The sequence below is a fragment of the Choloepus didactylus genome, chromosome 20 (genome assembly GCF_015220235.1).
Source record: "Choloepus didactylus isolate mChoDid1 chromosome 20, mChoDid1.pri, whole genome shotgun sequence".
Lineage (NCBI taxonomy): Eukaryota > Metazoa > Chordata > Mammalia > Pilosa > Megalonychidae > Choloepus > Choloepus didactylus.
This window is the reverse complement of record NC_051326.1, coordinates 34369300-34382961: the sequence shown is the minus strand read 5'-3', so window position 1 is coordinate 34382961 and position 13662 is coordinate 34369300. Positions and strand designations below refer to the sequence as shown.

At 36.3% G+C, this 13662-nt stretch overlaps 1 protein-coding gene across 5 annotated transcripts in view; it reads left to right on the top strand.

The window, feature by feature from the left end:
• KIF13B (kinesin family member 13B) overlaps window positions 1–13662 on the top strand; it is a 301896-nt gene that overhangs the window by 189813 nt on the left and 98421 nt on the right. For all 5 annotated transcript variants that reach the window (XR_005213387.1, XR_005213386.1, XM_037813374.1 and 2 more), the window contains 3 exons: window positions 582–752; window positions 10275–10432; window positions 11022–11154. Coding sequence is in view for 3 of the 5 variants with exons in the window: in XM_037813374.1 (XP_037669302.1) it covers window positions 582–752; window positions 10275–10432; window positions 11022–11154 (462 nt within the window). In the remaining 2 variants the exon portion in view is untranslated. The remainder of the gene's footprint in view (window positions 1–581; window positions 753–10274; window positions 10433–11021; window positions 11155–13662) is intronic.

Genomic DNA, 13662 nt, shown 5'->3' with positions numbered 1-13662 from the left:
TAAAGTGATAAAGAACAATTAAAGTAAAAAAGAACACTGGGTGCCTTTTTTTTTTTTTGCCCCGTTTTTCTACTCATCCATCCATACACTGGACAAAGGGGAGTGTGGTCCATAGGGCTTTCCCATTTACATTGTCACCCCTCATAAAGCTGCATTTTTATACAATCGTCTTCAAGATTCAGGGGCTCTGTGTTGTAGTTTGATAGTTTCAGGTATTTACTGCTAGCTATTCTAATTCATTAGAACCTAAAAAGGGTTGTCTATGTAGTACGTACGAGTGCCCACCAGAGTGACCTCTTGGCTCCTTTTGGAATCTCTGCCACTGAAGCTTATTTCGTTTCCTTTCACAGCTTCTAAATGCTTTAAAACATCCAACTTTACAGCCAAGGTAGTTGTTACCCTGTGTAAATATGACAGTTCTTACGTCATGTAACAAATGAAGAAATACAGTTCCAGAGTATATGTGATTTCCCCAACATAAACTGTTCACACAGTCAGGATTGCAAAACATCTTTGAGTTAAAGTACTTCTTAGGATTTTCTGATTAAAAAAGTAATAATCAAGCCTTCTTTTGCCTTCAGGTTAAAATACTGCAAGCTACTGGGTTGCCCCAGCATCTCTCCCACTTTGTATTCTGCAAATACAACTTCTGGGATCAACAGGAGCCAGTAACTGTTGCACCTGAAGTAGATACCTCATCTTCCCCTGTCAGCAAGGAGCCCCAGTGCATGGTTGTCTTTGATCATTGCAATGTAAGTTTGTTTTTCAGATTTGGTCAAATTTTAAATTACTCATATAGAAACAAAGCAAAAAATATATATCTTGTTTTTTTGAATAATTTGATATCAACGTATATTTCGGAGCAGAGTTTCTCAAGGTGGGGTTAGTGTCAGTAACTTAAGTGTCAATGCATTTAACTCCTTCAAAATTAAAAGTGAACTTTTGGGTGAATAGATATATATAGTTACTTTTCTTAAAGAGAATCCATATTTTGTATTAGATTCCTGGAGAAACTGTCATCTAAAAATGTTAAGAAACTAGTGTTTTAGAGAAATTAAAGATATAAAACAGAGAAGAACTAACTTTCTTGAGCACCTAATGCTCTGTTAAGCACTGTTAGTCTTTCATTTGCTCTTTACCACTACAGTTGTATCTGATGATAGTGCTTTTTTCAGCTGAAGACAGCAGTTCAAAGAGGGCAGTTTGCCCAAGGTTATATGGCTTGTTACTAGCAAAGCCAGGACTGTCATGTTCTAAAATCTTTTTTTTCTTATTACACTACACTTGATCCATCTCATTTTTTTTCCAAGAGAGAGGACCCTTTCTAATTAGTTTCAAATAGGGAAATACCTTTAGTGTGTTGAAGTTCCTCTGAGGGAGATTCCATGATTTTCTTTCATAAGCTGTTTTAGAGCTTAACTTTTATTATTGCAAAATGCTGTTTTAGATCCCGTTTAAATACATTAGTGCCAGCTCATTTCTCCTAATTTTTTTCTTGTTAAAGATGGACAGTTTTGGAGAATTATTTATAATTAGGTGATTTTTTTTGCAGTGATGATTATTATTTCCTTTCTCTCCTATTATTGGAGATAGTCTCCTAATAGTTGGAAAACATTGTTTTTCCAATACCATGCTAGTTTATTGCATCTAACAACTTTTATATCAAGACATTGTAGATCATTGTTTAATTAATATGATTATTTATACTCTTACAAATCGGTCCCCAAATATTGCTAACAAAATAGAATATGACATTGTCTTTATGTAATAGACTTTCAAGTGAAAAGTTTTAAAAATTCAGAGTTATAATATAATTAGTTTTGGGTTTTATTTCTTTTAAATGCAATTTTATTGAGATATGTTCACACATCATATAGTCCATCCAGAGTATGCAGTGGCTCACAGTACCATCATATAGGGATGCATTCATCACCATAGTCAATTTTAGAACATTTTCATTACTCCAAAAAATAATAATACAAATTAAAAAAATAAAAAAGAACACCCCAAACATCCCATATCTCCTATCTCTCCTAGTATTTATATACATTTTTTGTGGTTATTTTATTGCTCATCTGCTCAAACACTGGATCCAGGGAGTGTCCATTACACAGTCACATGATAAAAGCTATCTAGTTGTCAGTCATCATCAGGAATCAAGGCTATTGTATTATAGTTCAACAGTTTCAGATATTTCCTTATAGCTATTCTAATATACTGGAAAATTATAGAAAGATCTGTATAATGTGTGAAGAATAACGTCCAGAATGACCTCTAGACTCTCTTTGAAATCTTTCAGCCACTGAAACTGTATTTAGTTTCATTTCTTTTACCCCCTTTGGTCAAGAAGGCATTCTTAATCTCACAATGCCAGGGCCGGGCTCATCCCTGGGAGTCATGTCCCACATTGCCAATGAGACTTACACCTGTGGGAGTCACATCCCACATAGCGGGGAGGGTAGTGAGTTAATTTGCAGTGTTGACTTAAAGATACAGGCCACATCTGAGCAACAAAAGAGGTTCTCTGTGTGTTATTCTTAGGCACAGTTATAAGTAGGTGCAGCTTCGCCATTGGAGAGAGAAGTTTCCTAAGGGCAAGATTCTAGATCAAGGGCTTGGCTTATTAAATTGCAAGCCCCTATTGCTTAAGAGAATAGCAGGAATTCCCCAGATGGGGAAGTTTAATTGTTCCACATTTTCCCCCAGTTCCTCAAGGGGACTTTGCAATTACTTTTTTATTTTGTGCCCAAAATATTCTGAGATGTATTGGGTTACTACATTAGCCTGTACAAAATAACAAGATCTCATTCCCTATTCTAGGTTCCATTTAATTATGTTGTTTAAATAAACTGACAGACAGGTTAAATTAGATAGTGTGCGACAGAAAATATAAATTTTGTACCAAATAAACATCTCTTACTTTGGTCTCACACAGAAGTTTGAATTTTAAAATACAGTCCATATCATCCTTTACCCTGTATTCTAATTTACCTTAGTCCTAACCAAGACCATTTCATTCATATTTCTAATTATAGTCTGACCCCTTTTTCAGCTTCTTTAATAGCTGCTGTATGGAGTCATACTGACTTTCAGAGTTGCAGAACTCTAATTCTGAGTCTCAGGTGCCACACAGATAGCCAAACTTCCCGGGAACTACCAGGTTATATACAAAGAGCCCAGTATCTCAGAATTTAGAAATGACAGTTAAAACTCAGGAATACATGTGACTGCTGTAAGAGCTTCCAATCTAGGAACCATTACAGTAAGCCTTATTGAACATTCTGTATTCCTTAGTCATTGATTGCCCAATCTCTACCCCCATTCTATCCCCAGATAACCTATGCTCTTAAATTTAACTCTCAGCATTTGCTCATTATAGTTAGTTTATATTAGTGAGGTCTTACAATGTTTTTCCCTTCATTTTTGGCTTATTTCACTCAACATAATGTCCTCAAGATTCAGTCATCTAGTTGCATGCCTCATGACTTTAGTCCTTCTTGCAGCCGTTCAATATTCCGTTGTATGTATACCCCAGAGTTTGCCCTTCCATTCCATTATGTACATTCCATTAATGTACCCTTAGACCACCTCTATCTGTTTCAAATCGTGAATAATGCTGCCATAAACATCAGTGTGCAAATATCTATTTGTATCCCTGCTTTCAGTTCTTCCAAGTATACATCACATAACAGGGTTGCAGAATCATATGGAAGCCCTACACCCAGCCTCCTGTTGAACTGCCACACTGCCCTCCAGAGGGGCTACACCATTCCACTTCCCAACCAACGGTGAATATGTATATCTGTCTCTCCACAACTTCTCCAGCACTTGTATCTTTATGTTTATTTTTTTATGTTTTTTTATTGAGATTGTTCACATATCATACAATTATCCAAAGATCCAAAGTGTATGATCAATTGCCCATGGTACCATCATACAGCTGTGCATCCATCACCACAATTAGTTTTTTTTTTTTCAATTTTTAGAACATTTTCGTTACTCCAGAAAAGAAATAAAGACAAAAAAAGGAAACTCAAATCCTCTCATACCCCTAATCCATTATTGATCCATAGTTTTGGTATAGTACATTTGTTACTGTTGATGAAAGAATGTTAAAATACTACTAACGGTAGTATATAGTTTGTAATAGGTATATTTTTTTCCTATATGCCCCTCTATTATTAACTTCTAGTTATAATGTCATCTACTTGTTCTGTTTCATGAGAGGGATTTCTAATATTTGTGCAGTTAATCACGGACATTGTCCACTATAAGATTCACTGTTTTATACATTTCCATCTTTTAACCTCCAGCTTTCCTTCTGGTGACATATGTGACTGTGAGCTTTCCCTTTCCACTATGTTCACACACCGTTCAGCACTGTTGTTCTCGCAATATGCTATGATCACCTCTTTCTATTTCCGAACGTTTAAGTTCACCCTAGATGAACATTCTGCTCATAATAAGCAAGTGCTCCATGTTCTTTTGCCTCATTCTATATCCTGGTAACTTATATTTCATGTCTATGAGTCTATATATCATAATTAGGTCATATCAGTGACACCCTTCAATATTTGTCCTTATTTGTCTGTCTTATTTCCCTCAAGATAGTGTATATGTACACTCTACTTCTTTCTGTAGTAAGTGTTAGAACTACAGAAAGTGTTAGAACTACAGAAAGTTAGAACTACAGAAAGTGTTAGAACTACAGAAAGAACATTCTCCAAACACAATGGAATACAAATAGAAGTCAATAATTTTTGAACTATAACTCCACTATTTGCTTCCTATATGATAAAAATACACAAACTCTAAGGACAAATCAGTGGTTTTGAACTCAATGTAAAATATGTAATTTTAGATAACTATATAAAGGTGGGGGAATGAAGGAGTATAGGAACATAGTTTATGTGCTCTATTGAAGTGAAGGTGGTATCAAAGAAAAACAAGATTGATAGGGATTTAAGAGGTTAATTTTAAGCCCCACAGTAAACACAAAGAAATTATCAGAGAATATAACCATAGAGATGAAATTAGAGTTTGGTTTAAGAGAAATGGGGGAAGGGGCAATGGGAAATTAAGAAAGGAGTGTAGGGTTGCTGTTTGAGGTGAAGGGAAATTTCTAGCAATGGATGGTGGGAAAGAGCATAACTTCATTCTAAATGTGATTAATCCCACTAATGGAAGGCTAGGGAGGGAGTGGAATGGGAAGATTTAGGCTGTATATATGTTTCCACAATTGAAAAAAAGAAAAAAAAAAAAAGACAGTCTAACTAGACGACAATAGAATGCTAAGGATGAACTTGGATGGTATTGGAGGGTGGAGGACAGGTGGCTCGAAGGGACACAGTTGAGATATAAGGAAAAGGAAATATAGAATGTAAGCATTGTATCATTGTTGAATCTCATACTTCTTAGCAGTGCTTAATGGAATTACATAAAAGAATGTTCTTGTTCATGGGAAGTACATACATGAATTATAGTGTATGTTCAAGGATGTGTGCAGCTAACTCTCATATGTTCAGAAGACAGAGAAATATATGATGGATGATAGATAGGGAGGAAGGGAGGGAGGGAGGGAAAGAAATAGTGATGTGACAGCATGTTAAAGTTGGTGGATTGAGCTATCGGGGGAGGGGGTCAGGGTATGATGGAATTCTGTGTATGGGTCTAGTATTGTTTTTGCAACTATTCATGTAACTTTGAATTTATTTCAAAATAAAATTAAAAAAATAAAGAATAATAAAAAAAGTAAAAAGGAGAGACAATCAAAACAACAACAAGAATCCCATATCCCTTCCTTATATCCCCCTCTTATTGACATGTAGCTTTGGTATATTTCCTGTTATAAGTAATGGAAGAATATTACACTGCTATTGTTAAGTATAGACCCTGGTTTGCATTGATTGTATTTTTCTTTTCCTATCTGCTTGTACTGCTCCCTTTAGTGTTTTTTGTAGAGTAGATCTCTTGTTCACAAACTCTCTGTCTGTCTAAAAATATTTAAAACTCTCCCTCATTTTTTTTTCTGAATTTTTTTATTAAAGAAGTTTTAGCTTTACAGAAAAATCATGAATAAAATACAGAGTTCTGATAAACCACCCTGTTTTTAACATGTTGCAGTTATTGAAACAACGTTGTTATATTTATACTGTTAACTGTAGTGGATGGTTCACTTTAGTGTTCATTTATGTGGTACGGTCCTATGGATTTGTTTTTATTCTAGTAACATATATTCAATCCATGACTTCCCCTTTTAATCACATTCAAATATATATTTCAGTGCTGATAATTATGTTCACAATGATACACTGCCATCACTACCATCCATTACCACAACTTTTCCGTCATCTGAAATAGAAGCTCTGTAACATTAAAGCATTAACTCCCCATTCCCTACTCCCATCCCAGGTTCTGATAACGTATATTCTAGGTTCTAACTCTATGAATTTGTTTATTCTGTTAATTTCATGTCAATGAGATAATATTTATCCTTTTGTCTCTGGCATATTTCACTCAACATGATGTCTTTGGGGTTCATCCATGTTGTCATAGTACCAGGACTTCATTCCTTCTTTCAGCTGAATAATATTCCATTGTCTGTACATACCACATTTCATTTATCCTTTCATTGGTTGGTGAACATTTGGGCTGCTTCCATCTTTCGGTAATTGTGAATAATGCTAATATGAACATTGGTCTGCAAATATCTGTTCGAATCCCTGCTTTCAGTTCTTTTGGGTATATACCTGGAAGTGGAATTGCCAAATCATATGGTAATTTGTATTTAACTTCCTGAATAACTGCCAAAGTATTTCCCACAGCAGCTGCATCATTTTACATATCTACCATCAATGAATGAATGTTCCTATTTCTCCACATCCTCTCCAACATTTGTTGTTTTCTGGTTTTTAAATCGTAACCATTCTAGTGGTTGTGAAAGGGTATCTCTTTGGTTTTGTTTTGCAGTTCCATAATGGTTAATGATGGTGAGCAACTTTTCATGTGCTTTTTGGCCATTTTATATCTTCTTTGAAGAAAAGTCTATTGGAGACTTTTGCCCATTTTTAAAATTGGGTTGTTGGTCTTTTTGTTATTGAGAAGTAGGATTTCTTTATATATTCTGGATATTAAACCTTTATCAAATATGTGATTTCCAAATATTTTCTCCTATATAGGCTGTCATTTTACTTTTATGACAAAGTCCTGTGATGTGCAAAAGTTTTTAAGTTTGATGAGGTCCCACTTATCTATTTTTTTCTTTTGTTCCTTATGCTTTGGGTGTAAAGTCTAGGAAACCATTGCCTAACACAAGGTCCTGAAGATGTTTCTTGTGTTTTCTTCTAGTTTTATAGTTCTGCTTTTTATATGTAGGTCTCTGATACATTTTGAATTGATTTTTGTGTATGGAAAGGTAAGGGTCCACCTTCATTCTTTTCATATGGGCATCCAGTTTTCCCAGCACCATTTGTTAGAGAGACTGTTCTTTCCCAATTGAGTGGACTTGGCTCCTTGTCAAAAATCAGTTAGCTGTTCGGTACAACTCTACAGTCGATTGGTTCAAACACCACAATTGCATGGAACTTTGAATAGGAAGTGAGATACGGTAGGTTAATATAGGCTGGAGTGAAATAGTGACACATACTAGAGTAATTTGGGCAGATAATAAAAAATATATTTACAGCCTCCCCCTCCCCAGCCCTGAGGATCTGGGGGAAGGTGCAGATGTGTTGGACATCCTCACCTGGACTGGTGTTGATGTTGTCACAAACATTGGGACTGGTGGTTTGATGTGCTGAGCCCTCGATCATGGGACTTGCCCTTATGAAGCTCATTACTGCAAAGGAGAGCCTAAGCTTACATATAATTGTGCCAAAGAGTCTCCCCCTGAGTACCTCTTTGTTGCTCAGATGTGGCCCTCTCTCTCTCTAACTGAGCCACCTCGACAGGTGAACTCGCTGCCCTCCCCGCTACGTGGGACCCAATTCCCAGGGTTGTAAATCTCCCTGGCAATGCAGAATATGACTCCCGGGGATGAATGTGGACCCAGCATCGTGGGACTGAGAGTATCTTCTTGACCAAAAGGGGGATGCAAAATGAGACGAAATAGTTTCAGTGGCTGAGAGATTTCAAATGGAGTCGAGAGGTCACTCTGGTGGACATTCTTATGCGCTATATAGATAACACCTCTTAGGTTTTAATGTATTGGAATAGCTAGAAGTAAATACCTGAAACTACCAAACTCCAACCCAGCAGTCTGGACTCCTGAAGACAGTTATAGAATAATGTAGATTACAAGGGGTGACAGTGTGATTGTGAAGACCTTGTGGGTCACACTCCCTTTATCCAGTGTGTGGATTGATGAGTAGAAAAGTGGGGACAAAAACTAAATGAAAAATATGGTGGGGGGATGATTTGGGTGTTCTTTTTTACTTAAATTTTTTATTCTTATTTTTACCTTTTCTGATATGAAGAAAATGTTCAAAAAAATAGATTGGGGTGATGAATGCACAACTATATGTTGGTAATATGAACAGTTGATTGTGCACCACGGATGATTGTATGATATGTGAATATATCTCAGTAAAACTGAATTTAAAAAAATCAGCTGTAAACGTGCAGGTTGATTTTTGAACTCTCAATTCGATTCCATTGGTCTAAATGTCTGTTGTTGTGCCGGTACCATGCTGTTTTGATTCCTGTGTCCATATAATAAGTTTTAAGATATGGCAAGTGTGAGTCCTCCAACTTCGTTCTTCTTTTTCAAGATCACTTGGCTTTTCAGAGCTGTTTACCCTTCCTTATAAATTTGGTGATTGGCTTATTTTGTCCTTTTCTGTGTACGAGTCCTTTACTGATGTTGTTGGTTACATTTATTCCTAGATATTTGATTCTTTCAGTTGCTATTGTAAATGGTAGTTTTTTCTTCATTTTCCCTTCAGATTGTTTCATTACCAGGGTATAGAAACAGTACTGATTTTTGCATGTTGGCCTTGTATCCCACCACTTTGCTGAATTCATTTATTATCTCTAGTCGCTTTGTTTTGGATTTCTCAGGTTTTCTGTATACAGTATCATGTCATATACAAATAGGGAAAGTTTTAATTCTTCCTTTCCCATTTGTATGTGTTTTATTTCTTTCTCTTGCCTGATGGTTCCAGATAGAATTTCCAGTATAATAATAGTGGTGAAAGTGGGCATGTTTGTTTTCTTTCCCTCATTTTTAAAGGACAGTTTGGCTGAATATAGAAATTTTGGTTTGCAGTTTTTCTCTTTCAGTATCTTAAATATATTATACTACTGCCTTCTTGCCTCCATGATTTCTGTTGAGAAATCTGCACATAGTCTTATTGAGCTTCCCTTATATGTGATGGATTGCTTTTCTCTTGCTGCTTTCAGAATTCTTGCTTTGTTTCTGACATTTGACAATCTGATTAGTGAGTGTCTTGGAGTAGATCTATTCAGATCTATTCTGTTTGGGGTATGCTGTACTTCTTGGACCTGTAATTTTATGTATTTCATAAAAGTTGGGGAATCTTCAATGATTATTTCCTCCATTATTCTTTCTATCCTTTTCCAGTATTCTGAGCTCACCAAACTCCAAAAGACTGTTTTCTTTCTTTCTTTCTGTTTTTTCCCATCAGCCCTCCCTCTTCTCTGTGGAGGAGCTACCTCTGGGTTCCTTTCTTGCTTGCTCTGGATTTATCTGTATCTAGAGCTTGAATTCAGCAGTCTGAATTTGTTAATTAAATCCACAATTGGAGCTTGCTTTAGCTCTCCTTCAATGGAGACTCCTTATCCTGTCCCCTCCCCCACCAATGCCCCAGGGAAGTGACTCCAAAACAGCCTGCTGTGCCAGTGGGGGAGAGGTACCATCCTCCAAGCTTGGGAGACTGACTGACAGTCCTGCACTGTGATCTTGGCCTTCCACCCATTGCAGACTGGTATACGATGTATGTCTGGTCACAGAAGTCCCCCAAACAGGTGTTCCAGAGAGTTTTTGGTTATTTACTAGCTGCCCTAGAGAACAAAGTAAATTCCACACCTCCCTACACCACCATTTTGCCCTGTCTTACATAGTTATTTTTAAAATTAAGAACCTTAGGCCATCTGAATGTTTATAGAGTGTTAAATAGGAGTCCTGTTGTATAACTAAAACATTCTGTTTTCTACTGCTTTTATCCATGGGTAAGTATGTACCTGATGTCAGATATAAGTAGTCATAAGGTTTCCAAAAAGTGTCTTCTCTTCTCTAATTAACTGTTTTCTTTCAGGAGTTTTCTGTTAACGTCACTGAAGACTTTATGGAGCATCTTTCAGAAGGGGCATTGGCAATTGAAGTGTATGGCCATAGGATGAATGACCCTCGGAAAAACCCAACCCTGTGGGATTTGGGAATTATCCAAGCAAAAACACGTAGTCTTAGAGACAGGTGAATTTTAGATATCTATCTGATTCTATTTATAATTAATACAATCTTTAGATATGAAAACTGCCATTTATAAAGTTGACCATTTCCTGAGGACCAATATTCCATAGATAGTTTCCAGTGTATTAATGGCTTGGTTAAGCTTCCTCAGGGGAGTGAACTTTGAAGTGTGATGGAAGGATAATCATTGTAGTTGCTGCTGTACATCTGATTAAAATGTTTAAATTTTTGAGTAATTGCTTTGAAATAGGTTTGTAATTGTTGTATCTTTTTGAAAAAAATGAAGGAGCCATTCCTAGTTATGATGTTAAGCTTTTGTAACTTTGCTTTTAATTAAATATACCTGTAAGTACTTGTATGCTATTCATTGATCATTCTACTGAGTTACTCTGTTTGGAAGTCATTATCATTGTTAATTGTCACATGTAGGGTCCTAAGCTGCCTGTATTGTTTTGTTTAGAGAAATTTTATTCTCTTAGCTATGGTTATTTGCATATATGGTGTTCTAGTAATTGGTTGCCTAAATATAGCACATTATGAAACAGGAATGTATGATATATATGATTTTCCAAGAACTTCACCTGTTTCCTAGATGGAGTGAGGTCACCAGGAAAGTAGAATTCTGGGTTCAAATCCTGGAACAGAATGAGAATGGTGACTACTGCCCTGTAGAAGTGATTTCTGCAAAGGATGTACCAACAGGAGGTATCTTCCAACTCCGCCAGGTAACAAAGTTGCAAATGCTATCGTTATAAATGTTAATATTAAATTCTTTAGCACCATAAAGCTTAATATTGTATTCCTTTTAGCAGAAATGCCAATGATAATGAAATCTAGACTGACCATGTCCATTTTTCTATTAGAATTGTCTCCTATTTCAGGTGTGTTTTCTTTCATTTTCACAAATCTTGCTATTTATAATATTTTAAAACCAGCTCTTATAAGAGTTAAGAAAAAAGATAGGCTTAAAAAAAACAAAACAGAACTGAATTGTAGGGAATAAGAGACACGTATCAAACACTTATAAAGACCGGATGAAGCAATGTGACATGTTAGAAAGAATAGCACTTCAGAATCCAACATGCTTGGGTTCAGTCTGGCTTTGCCTCTGCCCAGCTGTATATCAATGAGTAAGTTAAATAACCCCTCGGAACCTTCACCTATAAAGTGGAGATGATGAGAATACCTATTTCTTAGGATTAGTGTGAAGACTGTGAGATACTGTATGTAAAGCACAGTGTTTGATACACTTTGAAGTGTTAAATGAACAAGTTAAATGTGAATGCATGCCAGAGGTTATGGCAGAAAGAAGATCTGTGAATCATAACTTACCAGTGGCAGGTTGTGATTTATCAGTATCTGCATTGCCAGTTAACAATGAAGGGATGAATCTTGCTTAATACTGTTAAAAGGAATTTGCATATAATATTTGGAAACACACTTTAAGCTATACTTTGCATAAATCTTTTGATTGTTTTCCTATAATAGTAAAATAATAAATCTAGAAAAGGAATGTTGAAAGCATTAAAAGCAAAATATGAGGGTTAAGGCAAGAGAAAGTTTGCTAATTAAGTTTCTGAATGTTTTAGGAGGAGGATAATAAGTACTTGTTCACTGACCACAGAAAATGAAAATCATTTTTTAACAAATTTGTTCTTGTATGTTGGCAAGGAACTAAAAGCTGAAATAGGAACTTAAGGTGGAAAGAATATCTTTTTCTGAACCATTTTAGAGTGAAGTAGGCATCTTTTTTGGACATCTGTTAGAATATATATATATGTAAATATATCTTCTTTGGATGACTCAGAAATTTATCTACTGGAAGGCAAGTCCAGATGATCTATGGTGTAATGTAATTTGAGTTTGTAAGTATATGTCATACTTCTTACAGCCTTTATTGAAAGTGTTCAAATATATGTTGGGCTTATCAGGAAAGGCTTTCTTGAAGATGTGTGTCTTGACGTGGATACTGAAAGAATTATTGCAGGGGCTGGAAGGGTATTTCATATGTAAATGGTAAGAATTAGGAATTAGATTAGTTTGGGTAGAAATTAATGTGTGAAGATCTGGAAAGCAGAAAGAGAAGAACTTGGAGAAGCATGGAATAACTAGTTAATAGAGGGTCTTGAATGCTAGGCTTATTTGGATTTGATATGTTTCAAAATTTGGGGCCTGTTCTTGAACAGCAAAGTAGAAGAAGAAACCTGATTTATTTATTCTACAAGTACTTAATGAGTCATGTTTAATATGATAGGCACTGGATTAAGGGTTAGACCTACAATGGAAGGACATACATGGTTTGTTTGTTTATCTCAGACTTTAGAATCTAGTGGGAAATACTGACTTTAAATAATCCCATAAATAAATGGTAAACATGCAGCTATGATTACTTCTACCAAGTATATTAGATAATGAGCATTTCAATAGGAGATTTGGCTGATCCAAGGGTAAGCTGGAGAGCTTTCCTGAGGGAGTGACAGTGAGCTGACAGATCTGAGCTCTTCTCTCAGATGAATAGGAGTTAACTGGGCAAATTGGGGAGTGACAAGCAAGCCATGCAGAGAGAAGAGCATGTGCAAAGACTCTTGTGGGGAATTTATTAAAGAAGACCTTTGGGGCCTGACTGAGAGAGCACAAGTAAAGGGTAAGGTTTGAGACAAAGCTGATGAGACTGATAAATCATGCAGGCCCTGCATTTCTCTGCTTCTATAGTAGGGAACTCTACTTCTGTTGTGTCTTGCTGGGCCAGCAGCAGGACTCACCCTACAAGAAGAAATAGGAAGAGACCCAGCTGGGACTGCCCCAAACCACCCTACATTGGGCTGGCTGAGATTGTGAAGAAAGAAGCAATAATCATCAGGGTGATCAGTCCAAAGGCATTTATTAGGGTTACTTCATAAAGACAGTTGCAGCTACCTTGTGTTGGACAGCAAGATGGCAAAAAGTTTACTCGACTATGTCTGCATCTGTCACAAATTATATACAGTTGAGGAACAAAGGTAGCTAAGTGCCAGAGGCTTGCATGCAAATATTGGGAGAACATTTTGGTATGCTCTCTTTTCTTAAAACAAGATGTGCTTGGGGTGAGCTGTGCTCAATGTTATAGGAGCCAAAGCTTCCAGGGTGTTATGGAAAAAGATGTTATGGAGGAAGGCAGGAGTGAGGTCAATCCTTGGTCAGGTAGGAGATGCTATATGTATCACACAACTTCTACAGTAGGGAACATATTAGAT